Source organism: Tachysurus fulvidraco, chromosome 15, assembly GCF_022655615.1.
Source record: "Tachysurus fulvidraco isolate hzauxx_2018 chromosome 15, HZAU_PFXX_2.0, whole genome shotgun sequence".
NCBI classification, from domain to species: domain Eukaryota; kingdom Metazoa; phylum Chordata; class Actinopteri; order Siluriformes; family Bagridae; genus Tachysurus; species Tachysurus fulvidraco.
The window spans coordinates 16653210-16680546 of NC_062532.1; the positions used below are offsets into that span (position 1 = coordinate 16653210).

The window sequence follows — 27337 nt, forward strand, 5'->3', positions numbered from 1 at the left end:
CTGTCTGTGCGTATGACAATAAACACTTTGAATTTGAATTTTATTAAATGGTGCAATTTCATTATTTAGAAATCTAAACAATAATCGAATATTTCAGTTTTTGTGCCTCTATTACATGTAAGTAGGTCTCAATCTTTCAGGTTTATAACCTGAAGGTCAGTTGACAAGGAACCATCTCTCTGCCAATTGTATTTTAGTTCATAAAGTATGTAAATCTGAATGCATCTGAAGACCCCGCATGAAAAAACATTAAAAGAAGAAGGAAAGAAGATGCATACAGTGGATAAAAGCTGAACACCACTAAGAACAAAACTTGTGCAAACTGGCCACGGCCGGAGATGTAATATGAAAATCAATCAGTAACTGTTTAGTTGTGTACTCAGAGTGTACTAACCAACTTCATATGTTCCAGATGTAACTTTCTGTGTTTTTTTTTTTTGATGAATCATTGCATCCACATAATCTTGCAAATGGAAATCATTTGGGTCAAAACAATGCAGGATAATTAACCGAGTCACAGCAAAAAGTCGCTAGTGTATTTTAGCATATGCAAAAATTAGCAATATGAAGTGAATACATAGAGGCTAATTACATAGGCATAGAAGCCTTTATAATATATACTTACATATTTATTATACATTACAGCACAGTGGAATTCTTTTCTTCACATACCCCAACTGAGGAGGTTGGGGTCAGAGTGCAGGGACAGCTATGATACAGCGCCCCTGGAGCAGGGAGGGCTGAGGGCTTTGCTCAAGGGCCCAACAGTGGCAGCCTCCAATCCTCCGATCCACAACCCAGAGCCTTAACTAGTTGAGCCACCACTGCCCCAACAGTACAAGTACTGTCCTAGACAGTACGAGTCCTAGACAGTCAGTAAATCCTCTAATTTATTTGTAAAATATATGTCTGCTAATTTATTCTATACCATATAATGAGCAGCATGAAGGTATGCAAACAGGCATGCCATCAAAACACTAGCTTGATGTTGAAATTCATGCTAACGATCTGAAGGAAAAACAAAAAACAAGCTTTATAGTCAAGTTAAATATCATTTGATGACAAATAATATACAAGTAACTTAATGTTATGGAAGCTGTTTCTTTAGCTAGTAAATTTATGATGAAAATTAAGGCAATAAAAATCGTTGTGAATTTGATGTCAGTGGATGAGGCTGTGTGTTTATGGTTATGCTGTGGATTTATGGAAAAACATAAATCAACTCCAGATAAAATTCATTTCTGACTCTTTCCCTCTACCATTTCAAACTTCATGATATATTTCCAGTAAAAATAACAGTGGCAGTGGTGACTTTATATCATACACACCAATCTGTCACTCTGAGGTCTGGGTAAGTTGTACCAGGAGCAGTGGTTTAGCTTGTGGATAGAGGGTTCATAGCCATGTTTTCAGGCTGTTAGTGGCAAAAATCTGTCTACAACAATGATGGAAATGTCACTGGGCTGGATGCCATAACCATATTAAACTAAAAAAAGAATACAGTACCATAATATCCAAGAATTTTCTTTATTATGGACACAAAGTAGGCAGGATTTTTAGGTAGCATTCGTTCATGCATGTTAAAAGTTAAAAGTCCAATAACCTAGCTACAATTTTTACCTCAGTGTAAAGGCAAAATTAAGTGTATCCCTTTCAAAGAAAAAAAAAAGAAAGAAAAAAGTCATTAGGTTCCGCTGTAGTTCCGGGATCTGGTCTCCCCCTCGTCCTAGTTAGACCTAAATCTCACAATGTAGCTGTAAAGCTTCTAAATCCTATAAAAAACTTGAATGTTTTTTCATTTACCAGTTTTGATGAAACTGACCAGTAATCACATACAACTAAAGCAGACCAAGCGAAAGTTACTCAGCTAACTCATAGAGAGTTGAATGGCTGATCCTGGACATAAACTAAGGCTAATAATAAACAGATTTTTAAAATTATTAACCTGGCAAAGTCTTCTTTAGTAATTTTAAGCAACATTTATGTTAATAAATGTGTCAGCACTTTGTAACAGTCAATAGATTTTCCAAAATGGGAAACTTACACATTGTGACATCTAGCGTTTTTGAGTGTTTTTATTAAAATGAATAAAATTAGCAATGCGAACCCAGCAAACACTCCAACAACATAAACACTGGATGCTGTCTTCCAAAAGTCAAACTTTTTTTCTTACAGCTGGGTCAAGAATGTTCTCAGTCTCAAACTCCACACAATGAGTGCCTAAAGTCTTTCTTAAACATCCACTGGCCTGACACTGGTCTTGAATACTGACCACTGGGACGAGGCTTATGAACCTCCCATTGACGAGTGAGTCATACATAGGAATTAGTCCTGATGAGGTACACAATCAGACTGAATCACTAAAAACATTGCAATACTGCTGATTAAGTGAATGGAGCCAACAGGAACATCCTCATACCCCCTGCAGAAGGTTATTGCTGAACAACTGATCTTTGCTGATCTGCAAAATGTGCTCAATATCCAGATAGTGATAAATACTGATAGTGTTAAATAAATTCAGTCCTTCACTCCAGTGGAAGCTGAACCACGGTGAAAGACACTTGAGGACATCAATGCACAAACACCCCTCGGATGTAGATTACTACATCCAGCATTTAAATTCTAATCGTAGTTTAATGGTCATGTAATTGCTAGAAACCCTGAGAACACCCTCAGACAAAAGAGGTTTGCATTTCTAAATGATCTACTCACTGAGATGATCTAAAAACACACTGAAAAAAAACCCCACACTGAATTCACTTAAGTCAAATGCATACGCCAGTTCCACATGAATTGACGGTGTATCTTCAAAGCCCAAAGACACTAGAGTTCTGCACTATTCTACCACACGTGTTTAGCTGTCCAAATGTAATACTATAGTTATAGTGCAGTTCCCATTAACGCCAACATCCTCGTGAGTAACTGGTTTATGTTAATACTACATGAACGGATCCTGTTCACTCTACATCATTCAATCTGGTGTTTAAGAAACTTTTTTAAATGAAGTGTAGCACAAGCAATGAAATCATGTTCTATTGAAAAACATAACATTTCTGTATACGGAATATTTTTTTCTTGGGTAAAAGTGAAATGTTTGCTCTGAATGTGAATCCTGCGATGTCCAATTAGAGTGAATTAGATACCGCAGAATAGAGTCTTTCTTTGGTATAGACCTTCATCTCTCACGTCATACAATTCGTGATCAATTCGAGTTTTGTTTTTCAGCAGCTGATGTTTAAGCATGACAATAAACTGCAAATAATATTTATTATTATTATTATTATTATTATTATTATTATTATTGTTATTGTTATTGTAATTATTATTATTATTGTTATTATTATTGTTATTAATAACAATAACAATAACAACAACAACAACAATAATAATAATAATAATAATAAACTATTTTGGCTGGGGCAGCGTTAAACAAGCTGAAATCCACCACAGTCACTTTGCATTAATCCAGAACTGGCTTTTCCTCTGCAGGCTTTCGTGCAAACGCAGAACACAGAGGAGGCTGAGTTTGGGTGTCAGCACGATTAGGACGGCCAAGGGCTTGCCATGAGATGACAAAAAAGCCAAGAATAACCCAGTTTCACACATTACTAGATGACTCAGGCACTGTGCATCTGCACAAGACTTAGCAAAATAAAAAAAAAAAAAGAAACAAAATATCAAAGCCCCAAATACATTGATGAGATATAGGACAGTACATTTATTTATGTTTAATTATGGTTTAATCATGTTATTAGAACATGGATCTTACTAGTAATAGTTAACAGCACACATGCTTAACTATGTGCAGTACTGGAAAAAAAAACAGTGTAGGTAACATCAAAATCATCTAAAATTAGCTAAACTACAAGATTGTGTTATTTTAAGTTACAAACTAAAATAATTACAAACTAGAATTGGAGGCTCAGTAGTTAAGGTGTTGGACTGATGATTTTGTAGGTTGTTTGAATTCAAATCCCAGGACCACGAAGCTGCTACTCTTGGGCCCTTGAGCGAGGACCTTAAACCTTAGCTGCACATCTGTATAAATAATTCACTCTGTATAAGATATCAGCCAAATGCTTCAAATGTCTACATATGCACAATATCTGCATTTCCAAAAATATTTCCATAACATTAATTTACAATTATAATTTCCATAACATTAATTTACAATTATAATTTCCATAACATTAATTTACAATTATAATTTCCATAACATTAATTAACTCAAAATTATGATGCCATATCTTTTCCTCTGCCACCAGAAGAGAAATCAATGTGTCCTAATGCTAATAAAATAATGTAAAATAGCTTTTCTGCTGATTTATATTACAATATAATAATGTTCCCTCACTATGCACATGCACATGGCTGATTCCTGGGCAATTTAAAAAGGGCATCATGTCATTAAAGCTTCAGAAGGCATGTACCCGTGACTAAATATGCACCAGTTGGGCTCCTTATCTGGAATTGGTTTGCAGAAACTGCTGTCAGTCTAAGATTTATTAAAATTGTGTCTATTCAAAAAGTTGCTTTTCAACAAAACATTTTCATACATTACAGCTTACATTTACATTTACTCCCTTATCCAGAGCGACGTTTATTACAGTGCTTTTAAGTCTCTATCGATGAATACATTACCACTGGTTCTTTAGGTTACAGACTTAGGATACCTTCAACCTCTGTTCAGGGTTTTTTGTTTTTTTTAAATATACACATACAGCTAACAAATTATGACATGTAGCATCGGCTGCAGTTCCTTCCTTTTTCTCCAAAGGACATAAACTGTCAAAGAAAGCAGACTAAAGTATCACGAAGTATCAAGCTGTCCCTCCAGGATTTCAAGGTTTTTTGTAATTCGCTGCGGTACAAATGCTTGATTTTGCTGTGAATTTTAACAAAATTTGTTATTGTGATTTTTTTTTTGTTGCACAATTGAACATTGATATTATTAAACATTGTTAAAATCGCTCAGCACTGTGTAACACCAACATATAAAATAACACCTACTTAATGTACAAAAAACAATGTCCTTGACCGCAGGGAATGTTTGTTAATCCGAAGGATGAAATTCCACTATCATTTTATTCTCTCACTTTCTCTCACTCATTTTCTACCGCATATCTGAACTTCACGGGTCACGGGGAGCCTGTGCCTATCTCAGGCATCATCGGGCATCAAGGCAGGATACACCCTGGACGGAGTGCCAACCCATCGCAGGGCACACATACGCTCTCATTCACTCACACACTACGAACATGCAAACTACACACACACAAGGCGGAGGCGGGAATCGAACCCCCAACCCTGGAGGTGTGAGGCAAACGTGCTACCAATAAGCCACCGTTACCCCCCCCCCCCATCATTTAATTAAACGTCAAAATATTACACTGTTGTTTGTGTTGTATGTGTGTAATAAGATGAAAACTGTTCAAAACAATAAACTAGAAATTACAAGTTTATAACTAACAAATTTAAAAATTCACGCAATGCCTAAAAACTAGAAAAGATTTCAAAGGTTTGGGGCAAAATATCAGAGACTGAGAGTCCTTGCGTTTAGGAAGAGCCGGCGGTTACTTTTGTGGCATGTGCAACCGCAAGCAAATGAGTCACAGAAGCATCGCTTGCCATAGGCTCATGGAGAGAGAAAAACAGAGTGGAGGCAGAGAAAAGGCTCATGGATCACATTAATATTCCCCTAATGTCCCTGCGGAAGCAAAGAGTTCCTGCAAAGAGTTTACACAAACAACTCCGACAGACTGAACTGGGGGGGCAAAAAATGACTCAGTGCTTAATGATTAAAGCAACAAGTATACTAGATGCTAGATATTTTATTAGGATAGATACTACACACTCACATTCTTAATGATTTATCCAATGAAACACAGCTGCATCAGTATGATTGCACTGTTGCAATATAATGATAATAATAATAATAATAATAATAATAATAATAATAATAATAATAATAATAATAAATAAATTGATATGATTTTTAGCGAAAAACTATGATTTTGGACAGAGCTTAGACTTAACACACAAAAAATATTGAAACATTACCATAGAATTGTTGAAGTATTGAAGAAAACAACCTTGTAAATCCAGAGTCATGAATTGGGTGTCTTTTTGAGGCAGCTGTTCATCAGTGGATGCAGATAAAGTTCCAACAATGTTTGTCTTAAACTGAATCCCACCTAATAATAGACATGATAAAATATGGTACAAACTTTTCGAGTGGGAAAATGTCCATGTATGCGCTTGGATATGAACATGTTGGATGATGTTAAATCAAAGTACAAAGACGAACAAGACGGTTTCATGCCGATCCATAACGAAAGCTTGTGTGAAGATTTAGGAAGGTTAAAATCGGGATATTTAATTACGTTACACTTTTAACCGTTTAAAAACATGCACAAGTTTTCAAGAGCTTTTCAACCGAGTTGAATTCTGAACTGATTGTATTGTAAAGTTGTTTACTTGAGTTTGGACACATTTTATGTCAAAAATCTTATTAGATTTTTCGCCTCTTGGTCTTAGTGGTTTGTAAACCCAACTTTACAAACTGATTTGCACCTTATTGACAAGTCATAGAATTGTAATTGTTATTTATTTTCAAATCATTTTCGATTTAAAGCCCAATGACTCAGACACGTTTTTTTTTTCACATTGTAATTTTACATACTAATGCAAAAATAAAAAAGTTTCACATTAATTTACTAGCCAGTGGTCCACATTGGACTACTAGAATGCTCTGATTCAAGAAAAATCTTTAAGTGCAAGTTAATTCAGTTGTTGAAGTGGCTTGTAATGTCACTGTAAGCAAGTTAAACTAGCGAGTCAGTTTAGTTACAGAGGAGAAGGTTGTGTGTTCAAATCCCAGCACCACAATACTGCAATCTTCGTGTCCTTTTAAACAAGGCCCTTAACCTTCACATGAGTTGAACTGCATCAGAAAGTATTAGCCAAATGATCAGATCTACAGGATTATTGTGTTCTTTTGTGCCATGTAAAGATGTCTAAAAGTTTACTGTAAATCCATGTTGTTTGCTGTTTGCTGTACATTTTTACACTGCATGCACCTAGAGTTCACCTAAAGTAAGTTCTACGAAATGAAATCAAATCTGTGATTGATAGATGATCATGAAAAACACGACCCTCACCCAGAAGCTCAGATGAACAACATCCTGAACCCTGTTTAAACTCCAGCTCCGAGAAAGCATTTTTATTTGAATGATCTTCATTTTAATCCACAACAAAGTTCATGCGTAATTCCTGAGTTCATTCAAGATCAAAAATGGCTCTCGGTGTTCGCGCACACACCGCGTTACCGATACAAGACCCGAGATCTCAGAAAGTGGAGCTGAACAACTCACCAAATGCTCCACGCTGCGCTGCGGATTTCAGCCAAACGCCGCACAACAGAAGCGTAAAGGCGAAGATTCGGGAAATCCGCGGCGGCGGCATTCTTACAGCAACATCACAGAAGTGCCCGAGGCGCCCATTCGTCCATGTTTACTTCTCTGGATGAGGCACAGAGAAGTGCTGGTCCGGAGATGCCCACTCTGCCCCCTTCCCTTCCCTTCCCTTCCCTTCCCTTCCTTTCCCTTCCTTTCTCCGCGCCTCTATTGTCCTGTGCGGGGAGGGAGGTTGTGCGCGCGCAGACGTTCAGGCGCAGGCAGGCGCGCTCCCGTACTCTCACGCGCCCTCTGCTGTTAAATTCCTAAATGTTTTTATAACTTTACTTTCTAATTTATACATTCTTCTCATTTGAAATTATTCTTGCTTTCAATTTAACACGAGTTATTTTATTATACAGTAAAACGAATACTTTTTTTTAAAAAAATATAAAAAATTTGGCTAACTTACTTGGTAGCCTAGTGGTTAAGGTGCTGGACTTCCAATCAAAAGGTTGTGAGTTTGATTCCCATGGTTGGGCCCCTGAGTAACTCTCAGTTGTATGAAATGTAAGTCGCTCTGGATGAGAGCGTGTGTCTGCTCAATGCTATAAATGTAAGTTAGTGTGAGAAGTTTTTCGCTCTGTTTGCATGCAGAACCTTATATAGGATTTTTATGGTTGAAGATAACACCTTCATGTTTTAGATGCTAATGAATCTCTACACCATTTATTTTGAAGATATCAACATTTGTGTAAGTGTGTGCTAATCCCTGTCATAAGAGCTATTAAACACTACTGTGGAGTGTGACATGACAAAAATTCAGTAGTGTCATTTTATCGGCCTTGTATATAAAAAGATATACAATTTCATACGATACACAAAATTATTTAATGTAAGTGTGCAGTTTTCCCTTCATTATTACAAGTAACAAATATGAGTGTAATTTTTTTTAAGTGTGATTATTAATAATAATATTTACAGTACTGTGAATGTTTTAAGCATTTTAAGCATGTTATAAGCAATGACTAAGAAAATTGAGTTCAATATTGTTTTATTCGTTATTCTGTGAGACGGTTACCACCACAAAATTGATTATTTTCAAGTAACAGCACATCCTGAAGTGTTTCATTCTTGTTATACCACATCAGTTTGCCCACACTAACTAATTTAGCCTATGACTATTATTACGGTCTCAAAAACATTAATATATATATCTTCCCACAACATAACACATTTTAAATCTGTTTTGATTGTCCACCATATAAGTACTGCATATGTTGTTATTACTAAAATGCATTATACTGATCACATTTATATAAATCTGTGATTTGCATTGGGGTTATATCTACTGTCTGAGCTAAGGGTATAGAAATTGAATTAATTAAGATTCTGACCAATCGGAATGGAGAATTCAGCAACATTGTGGGCGAAAAAACTTTCCAACATGCAGGGGTTCACACACTTTTGAATAGCAGGGCACACATTACACAATAAAATGTACCATTTGGGAAAAAAGCTTTGTATTTTCTTTAATCAATTTCAGGACTAGTGTTCGAGACATCTGCATATTGTGATTGTTCTTCTTCTTTCATCTCATGACTTGTGTCATCCCTGTCATCATCAGCTGGTGGACGGTTGCGCTTGAAAAATCCAATCTGCAACAAAGAAGACTTTAAGACACCGGTTCCAGCTGCAGGACATGCGTAATCGTAAAGATGGACCATTTGCGAATGATCTCCGTATGTTGTTACTGTGTTGCATCCTCTAGGGTTTACATCATATATTTACCTTCCAGAAGATGATGCTCAGCAAAGCTAACAGGAGGAGGCCAGCAATTATTGACACAACAATCCACCACAGTGGCACATCCTCTGCATCAGGCCTCCAAACCACACTGGTGTTTGTCTAATACAGAGCGCAGGTCTTTTTTTTACATTCTTTTCACTGAATCCATTATACCAGGATTGGGAAATCAGATTGTCTTTACTAAAAATATAAATACATTTAGTGCATACGTAGCATTATATGTGCTTACCTCTGCTTGTCCACTAGGCAAGATGCTTGGCTGGATCTTGGACAGCATGCTCACTACCTCATAGTGAGCAGTGGACAAGAGGACATAGTTCACATAAGACTGAAAATATTAAGAAATCATTCAAAGTCAATTTAATATATAAATATATTTTTTTTAATATTAGAGTCATCTTAATAATTTTTATCAGCTTTAACCACCAGCTTAGTATTAGAATAAGTAAATTCATTTGAACGTGAACCTGAGCAGTCCTTTTTTTTTTTTTGTTTTTGTTAATTAATTAATGTTTTCCTTTTACAATTGGGAATTTAACCACCCTGAATTGAAACCAAAATAAAAACTGATGTGAACATGCTTGTGATTTTCTCACCTTTTCAAAGCTATTAACCCACAAGCGTGCTGCCACTCTCACAATGGCTCTTGCATCTCTCTGTAGTTCTGGAGCCTCACAGTTGAACACCACACAAGGCTCAGTAGTGCAATTCTAAACCAAGACAGAAATAAGGCTACTCACTGTACCTTACACAGGCCATTTTCACTTTCATTTACCAGTAGACTGGCGTTCCAGTCTGCCAGCGGAATGGATATAAACTTTCAATCAGTATAAAAAAAAAAAGAATAAATTAATCACTACAAGTCTGGTATAAAATTAATCAAGACACTGTTGGCTTTCAGTGTGAGAAGTTTTTCGCTCTGTTTGCATGTAAAACCTTATATAGGATTTTTATGGTTGAAGATAACACCTTCATATTTTAGGTTCTAATGAATCTCTACACCATTTATTTTGAAGATATAAACATTTGTGTAAGTGTGTGCTAATCCCTAAGTCATAAGAGCTATTAACCACTAATCAAGTCAAGTCAAGTCACTTTTATTGTCACATCACCACAGCACATGCGCCACTACTGTGGAGTGTGACATGACAAAACATTTCAGTAGTCCTTTTATTGGCCTCTGGTAAAAAAAAAAAAAAAGATATAAAAATTCACACAAAAGCTAAAATGGCTTTGAAGAATCATTTGAAAGATCATTTTGATACTGAATTACCTAAAAAAGTATATATATAAAAATATATATACTTTTTAGGTAATTCAGTATCAAAATGATCTTTCAAATGATTCTTCAAACACTATGGACATTAAAAATAAATAAATAAATTAAAAAAAGTTTTTTTTCCAACAATCTCCCAAGCTCCCGTCAACTCGCCCCTATTATCCAATAGCTAACATAGGGTGAGGGTTAACATATGCTTCTTCAGAGACACGTGAAGCCAGGCAAGTGCAACTGCCGGTCACATTGCATAATAGGGCAGAATAACACTTAGAGGAACCTGCCTTCTTTCACATACAAGAGTTCACAGATGCCCACAGAATTTCTAGCTGTGAAAAACAGGGTAGAGAGGAACAGCGAGAATTTCCATCTGCCCACTCAGCGAGCAATCCCAGTTTCGCTCTCTTGGACTCCTAATCTCAGATGGCTGTCACATCATACTGAGTCAAACTTGTGATATCCAACCAATAGGAGCTTCTAAAAAGTGCGTCAGGTTTCCTGTGTTTTGTTTTTTTGGATATTTAAAAATCTAAGTCTCCTTCTAAAATCAAAGTCTCCTTTGGGTTTTACTGTGAGTATTCTCTAAAACTCCTTAAAATATTTTAATACTGTTGTCTAGGAGGGCGCTTCTAACCAACCGATGGCATTTATACTTAGACAAACCAGCTTTAGTCCCTGGTTGACCATATTAGTTTTCAGACTTTGTAACCTGCATGGACTTTAGGTAGCGACCAGAGGCTTGTGCCCAACATACGCAATGCCTACCAAGGGGCTTCTGCTCTTCATAGGACTTAAGCCAGCAGAAGGCTCCAAACTGGGCTTTGCCCAAAACAAGGCTTTAACCACAGTGGGCCTTTGCCAGAAGCAGGACAAAACCCACTACAGGACTTTGCCCAACAGGAGGCTTTTGCATTAACCCATAATAGGACATTGCCCAGCAAGAGCTATCTATATACGGCTCTGCCCAGAAGCAGGTGCCTGGAACATTGCCTGGATTGAAGCTTTAATCCACCCATGGGATTTGCCAAATCAGGCGTTTCTGCTCTACCAGGCTGTATGTACACCTAGGGGCTTTTCTCAGCAGGAGGTTTTGGCAATAATGAGACTTGGTTTTCAGGTAGTAACTTGTCCTCAATTATTCGGGCCCACAGATGAATGTTATTACATGTGGCAATGTATTATTTTAAATGATTAAAATGAGTAGAATGATAATGTATTTTTACTGTTTACTTTTTACAATATACAGTTTCAATCTTGTTACATTTAAACAGGAGCTGTATTTATTTGCTGTATTTTAAGCTTGGCATAGGCTCTCTCAAGGAACAGAAAATTGCCATTTATTGCAATGTTATTTAAGCATAGAAATAAGCAATTGATATAATCTTAGAATCAAACACATGAAATTCACAGTTTTATCTGCAATGTTTGGTACGTGTAGGAGGTGGATTTTTGAAGTTTCAGACAATAGCCCCATCTGATGGTATGGCTTTGTAACTACACCAATTAGTCATTCATTTCAAGAAAGCAGAGTTTTTACAAACTCAGGGTTGAGGCACCAGGCTGTTTTGACACTTTTGACTTCCTAAACGTCATCATCATACATCTGGAAAAAATCTCCACCTAAAACATTTGTTTTCTGTGTGTTCTGTATGATTAACACAGTTAACATGTCCTTACCACATGCACAGTTGCTCTGTTAGGAAACTCGGGCAGCTCCTTGACCTCCTGATTCAGCTCCTCCACCTCCCGTTTGTTAAAATGATGAACAGGATCATTAGTTGTATTAATAACCTCTGGTGTCACAAGCTATGGATAAGAACAGGAAGAGTGCAGGCAGGTATTAACAAGAAACTGAGATCATCCTGTGTTGTGAATGTGCAGATATATAATTGTATTGCAGTTTGTGGCAGAGTTGCTGTCATACTGTACCTGGGATCCTTATGGGATTGTTATTTTAATTTAAATGAATCCCTGGTGAAATATTAAACCAATGTGCATACTGTCTCTTATTTCTACCAAGAAGATTCTGTGCCAGAGATTAAGCAATCACACCAATGACAAAGATAAAAAAATATGCAACATAGTGATATAAAGAAAAGATACCCCTCTTACGGGCAAAACCTTCATTATCTTACAGAACTGGACAGCAGTGAAGATCACGTATCTCTGACACAGCATTAAAAAAATCCAAACAACTGATTGCTCTTTATTGGGGATAAGTGATGAAGTGACATAAGGGTGAGTTTCAATTAAAAATGTAAAGATATAACATTTATATAAATTAGGATTCAAAAGAGAAAATTAAATGTGACAATACAAAAAACTTATATCAAGTCAAATAGGGTATTAAATTCTAATGCATTATAAACCATTATAAACAGAAAATATCTGAATTTAAGGGAAATGTATAATGCGTTATATATTCTGACCGGCAGGGGGCACTCTTACCCTAAACTGATCGATCTGAGAAAGGTTTGTGTGGCACTTCAGAAGTTCCTCTGAAGCGTTGCTGAACACATAGAGCAAATAAGAGCCATTCTGCTCTACTGGGAAATGTAGCTCCAGCTTCACCTTGACTGTGCTGGGCCCTTTGTTCCTTAACTGACAGCACAAAGGAGCATGGATAAGTTCTATGTTAAATATCACAACATCATAAATTAGACAAAAACATTGTCTGTAACACACAGAACAATGATATATCAACATTACCAACACTTGGCTTTAACTTAGGCAAAGGGCAGAATCTGTATTATTATCTGTGCATGTTCGACTAAGCAGGACTGTGGTGTCAGAGTTTCTATTCGGATTCAAAAAGTCATTAGTAAACTCAGTACTTCTTAGAAAAACTTGTCAAAATGTTGCACCTCAAATGGTTTCCTCAAAATCATAGGGAGTATGTTGACTAATTGCTTGAAACCTATTATACTGTATTTCGAATCCATTTCTATAAACCCTTATCCAGAGCAATCACTCGATGGCCTGTAGACCTTATCTACAGATGCAGATCTACAGCATTTCTACCGTCTTGAAATAAAAACATATAATGTAACGTATAATAAAAATTATATGCGTTGCAATGGGACTTTCTAAAAGGTTCAATGTAAAATTTTATAAGTGATTATAAAGGGTTCAAATTGCATCCCCATGCTAGAACGATAAGAGCCCTTAACTATACAAGGACCCACTGAATAATACTTTTCTGAAAGGGCTCTTCCTAAAATATTCTGTTGTATGCTTCTCCATAGAAAAATTAAGGAAATAACAAACCAAAGAACCCTACAGAGTGCAGGCGGGAACTTCTTTTTCTAAGAGTGTGAGGCAGTCCTGGAGGAACTGGGAACTAGAATCAATGCTACGGGATGTTTAATATGTTCATTACTTAAAAACATTTTAATAATTGAACATGTTTGCTCATTTATCTTCAGGAACTACTTCATGCTGGGTAGAGGTGGATTTGGGAAGAGGTGGATTTGGGACCTATCTGAGAAACAGTGGAGAATGCAGTGCTGATGGTATTCCACTCTACCACAAGAAAACAGACATTCACACACATTCACACCTAGTCAATCCACCTTCTATTTTGAATTTGTGAGGTGAAAGGTGACTGTAGAACCCAAAGGAACCCTGAGATTTGGGGAAAACATGTTTGACATTGTAGATACCTGATTTTATGTTTTATGCTTTTGAAATTCTTGGTGATGACAATAAACAGCCCTGCAAAACTGAACAGATTTGCTAAATGGAAAAAAATAGTGTACTGCACATTTTGTGTCACCTCATAAACATGCTCTACAAGTGGGCCCACATCATCCAAATTCTTTGGGAATTCTTTTTTTCCCCATTTGGCAATTGGCAGGACAAACTCGGAAGGAGAGGAGACTCTGCAAATGAGAAGATAAATAAAATTAAAATACTTCTTAACTACAATCTGCTACCTTTTCCAGCAAAGCATCCCTAGGTCAGATTCTTAAGAGTCACATTAAAAATAACATTCACATTAATTAATATACTTGTGCAGTGAATTTCATACATTGAACTGCAGTGCTAGGTGAATCAACAACAAAAAGAAGCAAAAACGCAGAAATCACATTTGAAGAACAGGAAACTCAAACTAAACTCACTCACCCCCGCATTTCCAGGAAAGCCACTGCCAGAACATTGATCTTCACTTCCACCACGTTGCTGTCTGGGTTCAGACTGTTCTTGCTAGTGATTAATGAAGTAAAACAAACATTCAAGCAATACTGCTATAATCTTGGGGAAAAAAAATCATTAGCACTTCAATGTTAAGATAACATGCTACTGTGAAGAATGATCATTATTATGGACGGTTTTCCAAGCAACATTGAGCCTTAAGGAGGTTCTTGCCTTTTAATTTGCAAATGGAAGGACACTTGGGTCTCAACCTCCTCCAATCCACCCATGCTGAAATACAGACCTGCCATGATCTACAACAGAGTTCAAAGAGACCCAAAAATAAAATTGGCAGTATGTTCTAGCAAGTGTATGTTAAAATGATGTTAGGGGGAAAATGCATCTAAGCATTTGTTAACATCTAAGCATGAATCAGAGCCCTGTTTTACCTTCTGGTTAGCTTTCATTGGGTTGCCCAGTTCACATATCACAATGATAGAACCATTGTCTTTTTTTGGACCACAAAGGAGATGACTAAAGCCCTGCAAAATGAACCGAATAACAGAAACATTTTCGTTATATTTACAGACTTTAGGTTTTATAGACACTTTACCGGAGATTTCTGACGTAGGAATTCAAGACTGAATGCTTTATGGTATCGTAGCAATAGAAGAAGCTATATTTTTAATCATATTCACTTTAAAAAGAAAGAAAACAAATTCTTATTAAGGGTCATGACTGTTTACATATGTTATATAGGGCATGACCATTTACAAGTATTATATGTGAGACGATTAGCAATTAAACAATAAGGTGAAAATTCAAAACCCCAAAGAAACATATAAATACATATATAATTAAAATATAATTTCATTTGAATAATTAGTAGTGAGTTGATAAACTGTGGAAACTGTGGAATAGATGGGAATCTGGTCTTCAGAAACCCAAACACAATATGAAGGTTAAGCCATTTCTCTGTGAGTGTATTTCCTTCCATTGGTTATTGGTGTACATCCAAGTGCACTTCAAGCATGAGAGTTTACTTCAGGCATGAGAGAAACAGTCCTCACCTCCTCATCACTTAGCACACCCTGATAATGGGTTTGAGGTGGAAGATGCACATACAGTTCTGTCTCATATGCTCCTTCACCAAAATTCTCAGCAGTTATGATCAGGAGCGCTGGATTCTCATCCCCGATCAATAGAGGATCTGTTCGACTGTCAGAGTAGATCAGAAGGATGAAAGCATCCATCATGGCATTAAAATAAGCAAGAATATTTTTAAAAGATTTTAATGCTTACGCCTTGGCTGCAAGCTTCAATTCAGGGATGCAGATGTTATCATCACCACAGTCAAGAACTATCTGTGTCTGTATATATACAGTATATATGAGGGAGAACATTAGAGAAAACAGACTTGTTTTACTGTAACTAAAGTAAAAAGAACATTTCTGTTCTATAAGACATGCAATTCCCACCTGGCCAACTACAACATTTTGTCCTTGTAGTATTGCATCATGTGTGTTCACCAGGCTGTAGCTCACTGACATAAGGATAGGGCTCAGCTTGTCCTTGAACTCTGGCTAAAGTTATATAAAGAATAAATATAATATGATATATGATAAAATAAATCAAAAGCATTATGCAACAGAAATGTGTCTATCCCAGCACCGAGTTTGGATTTTTGGCTACAAAGGTTAAGAAGTAAAATAAATAATTAAAGTAATGACATACCAAACATTTACATATATTGGACTTTTTGGAACACTATAAAAATGTATAAAATTTATACAAATAAATTTGATTTACTATAAGAAACCTACCACTAGGTATGCAGTAAAGTTTTTACAATATGTTCCCGCCTCTCTCTTAATGTTGATCTGAAAGTGTCTGTATGGCTGATGAGAGTCCAGCAGGAGGGTCCGTCTTGCCACATTTGACTTCAGTTTGTCCAGCTGGAGCTCAATATTCAACACTGAATAAAGCCAATTTATACAAAGAAAACTGATGACTTAAACACAGTAGTGAAAACCCTTTATTTTAATGCATGGTTCTATCTACCCCAATGTTTTTTGTGTGTTAAAGCTAGGCAGATGACTAGATAGAGCAAATAATAAAAAAGGATCATACATACTCCTATAAGCAGTACTAATGCTAAGATCTGAGAATATCTTAAATAAATCAAAATGATTTATATTACATAAGATAATCTATTAGCTGCAATCAGCTACACTTTATATCTAATTTGCTACATTTGCTTTCAGCGACACACTATGCAGGAAGCTAGATTTACAGGGATGAGACAGTACAATATGACATTCTTACCAATTTCTTCTGGTATTCTGTACCCAGAGACCCTAATGCACATCATGATATTAAAGCTGAAAGTAGAATAAGAGACAGAATTGCAATTGGCACACTGAGATGGTTTACTTCATTAAACGTTCATTTCGTCAATGAGCCTAACATATTCTGAGTTATACATTTTGTCTCAGTTGTCAGATAAAAACGTATAAAGTGGTTATAGTGATTTTTTTTCCACCCTTGACAAACAGAAGTCATGGACTGGAAATTAGAAGAGGACACCATTCAGGATGCTGGCTGGAAAAATGGCTGGTAACATACTTTCTATATGTAAATGATACTAGCATTCTACATCAATATCAACACATTCTGTTAAAAAAAACATTACAGATGCAGAATGGTGAACTGTCAGTTTTGTAATTGTTTTTTTTATTATTAAGTTTGTCACTACTTGACAAAACATTTGTTGATTTTCTCCGTATTTCCTTCTCAATACAGCGTATATTTATCTGATAGTACTGCTAACACTGAACAGTTCACACTGTACATGTCTGGTACCACAATACGAGGCCAGAGCAGGGTTTCACAATGGTTCCTTTAACCAGGAAAGTGTGAAAAAGCTTAATATGTACTAAATCATTACCAGGAGACAGGGTTGTCTTGCAGCTGACAGAATTTTACATCAGGCTGTAGGAAATCAGGGAGGAAGGAAAGCTGGGCTTTAGTCATCACTACTGCTTTTGACCTGGTAAAGACACACACACACATTTTTGTCTTACTTTCCGTATGAGGACCTTTCTATGACACAACTATTAATTTATTTGTCCAGTAACCATTTTAACTAAGTACAGTATGTAAGAAGGGAAAATACACTCTATTCAGGATATCAGTCCATTTCAGTACACACAAACACACACACACACGCACCACAAGATAGGCCAAAACAGTGGAATAAAATATGTACAGAAAATATGTACAGTACGTGTTGACATAATGATTCATTCAGATAATTAATTCTGTGCATTTTAATAAACAGTCCCAATCTTTTTAGGCTTTTTCAGTTGTCTTTTTTCTTCCTACCTGTATATTGCCACTTTATCTGCTCCCCATGCACCAACAATGACATCTGCAGGGCAAGAAAGCTAAAGTGAAAATCTAGACAAAACAGTTCAATCTTAGCAAAACAACATCAGTCTAGTTTGTTTTTATAAGTAAACAAGTGTGTCTAATGGACAACTCTGCTATTTCTTAGAGATAGTTCTCCTGAGACAAAGGTGCTGTCTGTCAGAAAGCATTGATGTGTCCATTGCAGGCCCAGGAGACACAACTGATGGTCATGGTCTTTTCTAATACTTGTCTCTCTTCCACCAGTTGCTCAAACTACCATCAGTGTTTCCCATGAGACAGATGGAAACAAGCTTTTATTGAAAGCTGCATTCAGCTGTGATTTTGAACTTGTATGACTTCTGTAGCCTTTGACCTTAAGTAGAGGAGTGAACTCTAGTGTTTCTATCTTGGCTGGATGGTTGAAAAGCAATTGAATAATAATTGAAGCATAACTTTCCAAAACTCAAGCCAAGAGAAGAAAATGGTTGTTTGAGTTACTGTTCTATTTTAAAGAACCCAAAATTGATTGGCTATTTAATCCATTTTAGTAGGAAAGGATATAATGCAGAATATAGTAGAAACCTGGATATCCGTTGTTGTCAATGTCTGTGCCTCCTCTTAGGGTAAAACCGAAAGATGGTGCAAGAGACTGGAAAGGGCTCTTGATGACTTGCCCATACTGTGGGTTCAAACCATCATTCTGTCCCAAATAGATGAACACCAAACCGCCATCACCTGCTCCTGGTGCCCCCACAGCCACATCTACAATCAGACGTGTTTCTGTTATTTAGTATTTTTCACAGCTGATCTTTCAGTGAAGACACTTAGAGGCTTTTTAAGAACTTAAAGGACTTTTCAACATAGTGTCCACGTTTAGGGTACAAAATTGAAGGTGCTTTATTATAATATTATTCATGATATGTAGATGTTATATAGTGCAACATTGCCATTTGTTGTTTCTTGTTGATTTATGCTTGACCAATCCATAATTACAAATGACATGGAAAGCGTGTAGATTCTAAATTGCTCTTGCTGGCACAGACAGTGGAACATCTGAAACCCTGCTTATTACATTTACACTTGTGGCCCTAGTTATCTGTAAGTGAGAAAAATGAGATCATTGAAGAAGTCCTTCTTGATCAATGAACATAATAATGTGTGTAGAGAGGAAAAATGAGCTGTTGGAATGCCAAATGAATTTTGAGCCTAAATTTTTGAGCCAAATGAATTTTGAAAGACCAAATCAAAAGCATAAAGACCAAGTGTTTTTTCTTTTAATTCTTGTGAGCATTGTAATAAATATAATGTTCAATGAAATTGTAAATGATGAACGAATATTTGTAAATGATAAATATTAAATATCTGCCAGCTCATATTTAGGGACAGGTTGAGATAATTTTTTTTAATGACCTTATTAATGTCGTCCTGCCCCACAAAAATGTATGGTTACAAGTTGTTGCTCTCTTTTATGCTATACATTACTAGCTAGCAGTAGCTCCTTACCATTGAAGCCATCATAGTTAATATCTCCCAAAGGAGCGATGGTGATGCCAAAGCGTCCATAACTGTGTGAGCTTGATAAAGTCTGATCAGGCTTTTGGGAGAAACGATAACCTTCCTTCTGCAGGTAAACATACACCTGGCCGACCTCACGCAGCTTATGAGTTGACAAGTGCTCTATGAAGAGAGGAGCGCCTACCAGGATATCATCCCTCCTGCATGAGCACAAAATTACACAAGTCTCACATGAATATTACGATCCAATGCAAAAAGAGATCTTAAAATAAACTAAGTAAGTAATTTATTGCTTTTAGACATAGTGTACTATTGAAGCAATACTTACTTAAATATTCATGATCAATTGATAAAATAAGTATTAATTAATAATAAATATTGTATTAGATGTATATAATATATTCAAATAATGTATCAGGTGAAATTCATTACATATTGCTAATATTTTACAAGAGTAAAATAAAAAAGTATACAATACAATGTTCCTTATTTAATGTAAATTTTTATTTATTGTTAATCATTAACTTCTTAAGAATTCCTGGTGACATAAATGTCATTTACCCATCATTGTTTACATCTGTCACAGCAACACAGTGGCCAAAATAGGAAGCTACCTATGGAGGACATACAAAAACCAAACAGCTTCACTATTAAGTGGCTCTAAAAAGATCAGCCATAAAAAAAAAAAGGAAAGCAATAAGTGACCACAGGCATTTCTCACTTGAGAGCCCATTAGAGTCGTAATGGGTTTGAAGACGTATCTATGTGCAGAAGCTCCGTCATAGATATTGACCTCCAAAAAAGACAGTTAGGATTAGACACTTGGATATTTATTAAGGAAAAATCTGAAAGAATTAATCACAGTGTACTTACAGAACCTGCTGAGTCTAGGTCAAGTGGGGCGCTGACTACATAGTCTACAAAACAAAGCAGAATCATGAAACATCTTCCTATATGCCATAGGCACAATTAAATCTGCTAAGGATAATTTCCTTTAAAGAAAGTAACGACATTCAAAAGCATATTTCATAATACTAGCTCTTACCTGCGATGGTGTCAGCAGAGAAATGACCTACTGCCACTGAATAGCCTGCGAATGAAATATATAAAAAACACAACTAAACAAATCAGGAACAAAAATTCACTGATACTTAAAGTTTTAGTCAGAGCAGAAAAGCAAAACTAATTACCCATTCATGGAATATTGCATGGTTGACATATTTGTCTGATGTCTTACCCAGATAAACGTCATACTGCTTTTGGGATTCATATGATGCACGCTCGTCTTTTACGTCGTTTTCTGGAGTGAACGTCCTACCACTGGACATGATGTTTTGAAGAGATGCAGTAATGATCTGGCCTGAAACACAATCTGGCTTCTTTACAACTTTTACATTGTGCTCAAGTGTATAAATATGTGAATTAATAAGTGTTTTACAGTCTATTTCAGAATCAGGTCTTAGTTCAAGACCATGACCAGATGTTAACATGATGTGTGTGTGTGTGTGTGTGTGTGTGTGTGTGTGTGTGTGTGTGTGTGTGTGTGTGAATATATATATATATATATATATATATATATATATATATATATATATATATATATATATCATTATAATCCTTATAAAAAGAAAACAAAACATGTTTAAATTGGCTCTGTGGTGTAAATGTAAATTATAAGCTATGTTAAAACTATGCTGTTTGATGTGAATGTTTATTTCGTTCAAGTCAAATATATCAGGCATTTAAGTTTCATCTAGGCTACAACAGAGCTAATGCTATACTGGTATAACTATCTGTAGCTAATGTGAAATGATTATTACCTAGGAAGAAAAATCCTCCAGGAGCACCAAGAATCACTGTACCATCCTAAAGCAGCAAAAAGGATCAAATCTGTATTGAATGCTTTATTAAACACATTTTATTTCATAACTCCATCCAAGCAAAATTGAACTAGAACTGTAAAATTGAGTTAATTATATCAAGCACGTGAAAATCCATGAAGCTTTCAGAAATTCATGAACCAATTCACAGTTTCTTCTCAAATGTAGAATCTTCTAGAAAACCAGCATTTTGTTAAATGGGATTCATACCCCTGTGATGTCCGAGCTAAACCCTGCTTCACAGTAACGCCTGTCGTTAACTGGAATAGAAGAAAGAACAATTGAGTTTTGGAGTGGAAATATGGAGTGGAGCATGTCATATGGTTTGTGATATGTTTTAAGCAATCAAGGGTCCCTGTCTTTGGTCACATGAAAACAAAGTACACAGAGTTGTAACCTGTTAACAGAGATCTGGTCTTAGCATGTTCTTACAGCCTTTTCTGTTTCTGTAAGTATTCTCCACTTCATTTCCCCTACAGGGAGAATAGTTTGCTATCTCTCCAGTTTCCATGTTCAGTAGCTGACAGTTTCCCACTGGTGTATTCATAGCTTCATCATTGCCCTCAACCACATTCCAGTGGAATAATGGAGCACAAGCCTGTGTAGAAAAAATAAAACCCAGCTTAGTGATAATGTTCAGTATTTACAGTAAAAGTATATAAATATTTCTGAACAACCGACATCTATATACAATTATTTTCCAAACTGTTGGAAGCAAACAATTGTCTTTGTAATTTTCCTTTCCCTAAACCTGTTTCATCATGACAATCCATTGGAGTACATTTACTTTTTTTTACATTGAAATGTTTTATATTGTAAATTTTTTTTGTATGTTTAAAATAGGCATAATTTCAAGGTCACCTTAAAAAATCAGTAATGAAAATAAAAACAAGTGTTTTAGAGCAAGAAAAAAAAAACACGTACTGTAAATATGCAGCACATGGAAATGTCATTATGAGAAAATTGGTTAAACGTTAAAAGCCGACAGTGAATGCTACAATTTTTTTCTGCTCACCAGGACAAAGTTGTTGTGGGTTCGTACCATGGCTCCGAACCACTGGTTAGATTTATAGGTCATTAAGAGCATATTGTCAAACGTGATGTTTACATCACCTATGAAAAATATATATACACCAGAAGATTACAGTTAGAATAGGCATTATTTATTGTACAGTGTGCATTGTTATAAATGTTGTATGCACAAATTAAGATCATTCTGAATTACATATTCATTCACACAGAAATATTTATGTAAAAACCTATAGAAGGTTATAGATGTGTTACTATTTGTAATCAATAATCAATCTTTTAATGTTATATAAAGCCAAAGTTTACCTGTTTGGTCGAAGTTCATTTTTTGACATTCAAGACGTTCTGTAGAATTCCAGGGACAGAGGAAGACAGAGCCGCCACGTGAAGGTCCTACATCATCTCTTGGAGCACCTACTATAATGCTTACTCTACAACAGATCACAATACTGTATGTTTTACTCAAACTCAAGGAGCTCAGAACAACGAGCGGGTAGTAAATTATAGCTCTACTTTGTTTCTGTGATTGTAGTCTTGACTTTTGCACCTTTAGATAGATGCACTGTAGTATATACACAGTTTTATGTATAGGAATAATAATTAAGTTACAAAAGGTGACAAGAAAATGTACAGTTTATAGTTTACAGTTTAGTACTAAACCACGTGTTGAATTGAATTATACAATTTCACAGAAATTTCTTGCAGAATATTTATAAAACACTGCATATCATTGATGGCAGAAGCTTTAATACCAAAACTGTAGGCACTTTGCCAATGTGCTTACTGGGCAAATTAAAGCCTAGGATTGCATTAGATACAAAACATCATCATGTTGGACAATATTCAAGTAGTTGTCTTGTTTCAATCTTATGTGTAAACCCAATAATGTGTGTCTATTTTTTTGTTGCATTAATGTTGCCTACACAATTACACAAACACATATGTTTATAAAGAAAATTAATAACATGTCTACTTACTCTTGGTTCTTTGCTTGAAAAAAGTCCACAGAAAAGCCAAAGTAACTCCCTTTTGGTCCTGAAAGCTCTATGTAATTTGTCAGATCCAGGTTAAAGCTATAGCCTTGGCGTGGAAATACACTGGCTGTGAAATATATAGCAAACACAAAAATTATTCCCTCCATTGGAAATGTTTTCTGCTCATTACAGGACGATTATTTTTGGTTGAGAGAAGCGTCCTCATTGTGCTATGAGTGTATGTACTTGTGTAATATCTGCTGATTAACTACGATAAAAACTTTCGTCATGTTGAAAGCAGCGATAAATATATTTGTCATTTCAGGCAGAAACTAGTGCTAGCCTCATTTTCCTGAATGTGTCAATCTGTTTCCTGTAGTTAAAAGCAAGCCAGTATACAGTCCATGCTTCTGTGCAAACCTTTAATAGGCAATGACAAGGCTGTTGTATAATATTTGAATATATTTTTAGAGAAATAGATGGAGACATGGAGAGTAAGTGTGAGAATAAATAAATAAATAAATAAATATTATACACATAATATGTAGCACATTATATTAATAATACTAAGAGCTTGTAGTGTTTGAATGTGCTGCTCTTACTAGGGTTTGAAATAAAGGCATTATTGTGCTGGGAAGGAAGATGAGATCCCCTGCAACTCAGAGATTAACCTGGACCACTAGTCTCTGGGTATTATCAAACAAAAACCAACAGGAATTGCATCACTTCCTGTATAAATGGTGTTATATACATGAACTAGACACAGACTTTAGAAATGGTCTCTTTATTTATGAAGCACTGCACATATGTGCATTTTTATATATTCAACATTTAATACAGTTATCATATAATATACATATAAGGTGCCAATGGTGGCTCTGATGAGTATACATAGGTAATATATATAGATGCATGGATTATCTAAAATATTGAAGAATATATGGTGGAGCATATTAATAAACTCAAATATTCAGGATGCTGATACTCAAACGTGAAAAAGAATGGGAGAATATGGAGAAACAACAACAGAGTTTTGAGCTGCAGCTAAGAGAAAGCAAGGCCAGAGAACTAATGTCAGAGTTGGATGTTCCTGTAAAGGAAAAGAGGGAATTGTCACAGAAGACTCTAAAGAAATGCTGGAGGAGATGGAGAACCTGAAAAGAAATATAAAAGAACTTCAAAAAGAAGCAGAGAAGAAGGAGCCTGGGATGATGGAAGAGCTTAACCAAGTTGATAAGAAACAGAAGATTCACAGTCTTTCCAGAAGCTCTAAAAAAAGAAAAACATCAAGGAGAAACTGTTAAAGACACAAGATCTAGAACAACACTAAGACAAAAACAAAGAGATTGAGGCTATTCTGAAGGAAATGGGTGAATTGACACCATGGTGTAATTTCCAACCATATCAGAACAATTTCTGTAAAGTATTGGTGGTTTTATCAGAAGGAATAGAGAGTGAGTGTTTCAGTGGACAGTGTAGAGAACCGAAAAGAGGAGCAGAGAAGAAAATAAACAAGACAAAAAGAAGGTTTCAGGTAGAAGAGGTGAGGATTATGCTCTGGTTTGATAAAGAGAGGGAGGATATGGAGAAGCAGAATAAGAAGTGCACAGAGAGACATCAGGACAGAGTGCAACAGAGAGAAACAGAGTGCAGAGAATCTTCTTTTTCCAAATGAACAATAAATCTCTCGCTTTGTTTTGTTTTTATAATTACAGATGCACTGATTACACTACTTTAATTGCAATCATGATAAATGCTGCTCCTGTAAGTAGCAACATAATCTGTCCTTTATAATACAGGATTGTCCTGTAATAAAAAAATTGAGAAAAAAAATGCTGATTAACAAAGGATGTGATTTGTCCCATATGTGATTCATATACGTACATCACGTCATCCCAGTATAAAAAAAACAAAACACATAATGTTGAATAAAATAAAAACAGATTTTTTCAAAGAATAGCGAAGCCCCAAATACAATCTAGCAACAGGGATTGCAAGCCAGTGACTTCTGAACCGGTCCCAAGCATAGAATAAAAGAAAGGGTTGAATCAGGAAGTGTATCCGACAAAAAACGTACCAAATTTAAACATGCAAATCGTCAGTGGGAATTCCATACTGGATCGGTCGAGGCCTGGGTTCACAACAACCGCCACAGGCACTGTTGACCTATAGGGTGCTGTCAGAAATTTGACTACTGTTGGTCAAGGAAAGAGGGGGAAGAGGAAAGGCAGGTGTATAGGTGTATAGGTGTATAGCATTTCTAACTAAACTAGAGAAAATAACGTGGCTCATCCTCATTCCTGTTTTCTTATCTCTTATATGGCTCAGCAGGCAACATTCCATTGGGCACCCGATAGATTTTCCACCACTTCTCAGAGGGCATAAAAACACTGCACACAAAATCACTGAAAACATGAATGTTACTTTCAAGATGATAACCAAGTGTGACTTTTCAGTTCTTTCTATCTTATTCTGTAATCGTAGTGAGTAGCATCTCACTTGATTTAAACCTCAAGTGGAGCAATGCCAAGGATCTGACGCAATTTACTTGAGCTTGCTCCCAGATTTTAAAGCCTGAGAGGTATTAAGGAGTGTCAAACACCTACTGTTCACTTTACTCTCTTACACTGCGAAAGCCAAGATTCTGAATGATAACGGTGTGAGTGGGGATTACTTGATTCTTATCCAGACTTCTCATCATACCTACCTGAAAAGGAAGCCTTGAAACATATTTCTTACTGTAAAAATCCATTACACAGAAACAAAATGGCCTGCAATGTCTCAAGTGGGGCAAATATGAGGTTAATAAAGAAATCGATTCTTAACCCAGAACAGGACAGAAAAAAAAAATAAGCCATGTTGCTATCCAGATAATAATGGTGGTAATAATGGTCATACATTTAAAGTCGTGTCTGCAAAAAAGGTGTATGTTCATAAAGAAGTCACAAGGTTACAACAGTGATAATGGGCAAGTGATGATCAAGGCCTATTATATTATATATACCTACTGTTTGCTGGTAATTGCAGGAAATGATAAAATAGGTTGTTTGAAGGTTAGACTATATCGAGTGGGGGTGGCAACTCAAAAAAGAGACTTGTGTAACTAAATATATACTAAATATAACTAAATCAATATTCTTGACTTAAATTCAAACATATGAGTGAACATCACAGAAGAAGTGAAGTGAAATGTTTCTGCCTTTCAAGGAGATTTGTCAAATGAGATGATTTTTTTCTGTCAGTACTGAAAAAATGAAATTGTACCAAATGTTTTTATCAGAGGGGGGAACGGTGGCTTATTGGGTAGCATGTTCGCCTCACACCTCCAGGGTCGGGGTTCGATTCCCGCCTCCGCCTTGTGTGTGTGGAGTTTGCATGTTCTCCGTGTGCCTCGGGGGTTTCCTCCTGGGTACTCCGGTTTCCTCCCCAGTCCAAAGACATGCATGGTAGGTTGATTGGCATCTCTGGAAAATTGTCCGTAGTGTGTGATTGCATGAGTGAATGAGAGTGTGCGTGTGTGTGTGCCCTGCGATGGGTTGGCACTCCGTCCAGGGTGTATCCTGCCTTGATGCCCAATGATGCCTGGGATAGGCACAGGCTCCCCGTGACCCGAGGTAGTTCGGATAAAGCGGTAGAAAATGAGAGAAATTATGAGTTTTTATCAGAAATAGATTTCAATACACTAAAATGTAAGCAATTAAGGAGTATTAGGTTTTGCTTTTTGGTTGTTGTGAGGCATGAATCTCCTGAATAAGAGTTCACTAGTAAATACTAAAAAAAGTAAATAAACTCATGATGACATACCACAATCCACTGTTAATCACATGAGGAGAAAACCTTTTACTCTACCACTTATGAAGTTATACATATAGAGTCAACATCTACTTTTCCAATCCACTATTATGAACACTATGT

At 36.1% G+C, this 27337-nt stretch overlaps 2 protein-coding genes across 4 annotated transcripts in view; both read right to left on the bottom strand.

The window, feature by feature from the left end:
* fam171a2a (family with sequence similarity 171 member A2a) overlaps positions 1–7589 on the bottom strand; it is a 39150-nt gene extending 31561 nt beyond the window's left edge. The window contains exon 1 of the mRNA XM_027139088.2: positions 7374–7589. Coding sequence (XP_026994889.1) covers positions 7374–7464 — 91 coding nt within the window. The 5' untranslated portion in view covers positions 7465–7589. The remainder of the gene's footprint in view (positions 1–7373) is intronic.
* Positions 7590–8431: 842 nt separating this feature from the next.
* On the bottom strand, positions 8432–23680 carry itga2b (integrin, alpha 2b). Of its 3 annotated transcripts, XM_027139181.2 has the most exons (30): positions 23426–23675; positions 22755–22879; positions 22435–22532; positions 21852–22017; positions 21630–21679; positions 21360–21405; positions 20777–20899; positions 20585–20629; positions 20413–20456; positions 20261–20332; positions 20101–20153; positions 19528–19739; positions 18607–18786; positions 17998–18043; positions 17561–17662; positions 16939–16994; positions 16437–16588; positions 16092–16196; positions 15916–15983; positions 15684–15831; positions 15063–15155; positions 14848–14927; positions 14605–14685; positions 14255–14360; positions 12928–13080; positions 12157–12285; positions 9800–9913; positions 9433–9531; positions 9186–9302; positions 8432–9052 (listed from the first exon to the last, which is right to left on the bottom strand). In XM_027139181.2, the coding sequence occupies exons 1-30, from the start codon at positions 23587–23589 to the stop codon at positions 8927–8929; spliced, it is 3153 nt and encodes a 1050-aa protein (XP_026994982.2). In that variant the 5' UTR covers positions 23590–23675; the 3' UTR covers positions 8432–8926. The 3 variants fall into 3 exon arrangements, with proteins under 3 accessions (XP_026994982.2, XP_026994983.2, XP_047657058.1); XM_027139182.2 differs by lacking the exon at positions 12928–13080 and having other exon boundaries at positions 23426–23678; XM_047801102.1 differs by lacking the exons at positions 8432–9052; positions 9186–9302 and having other exon boundaries at positions 9433–9485; positions 23426–23680.
* Positions 23681–27337: the final 3657 nt, after the last annotated feature.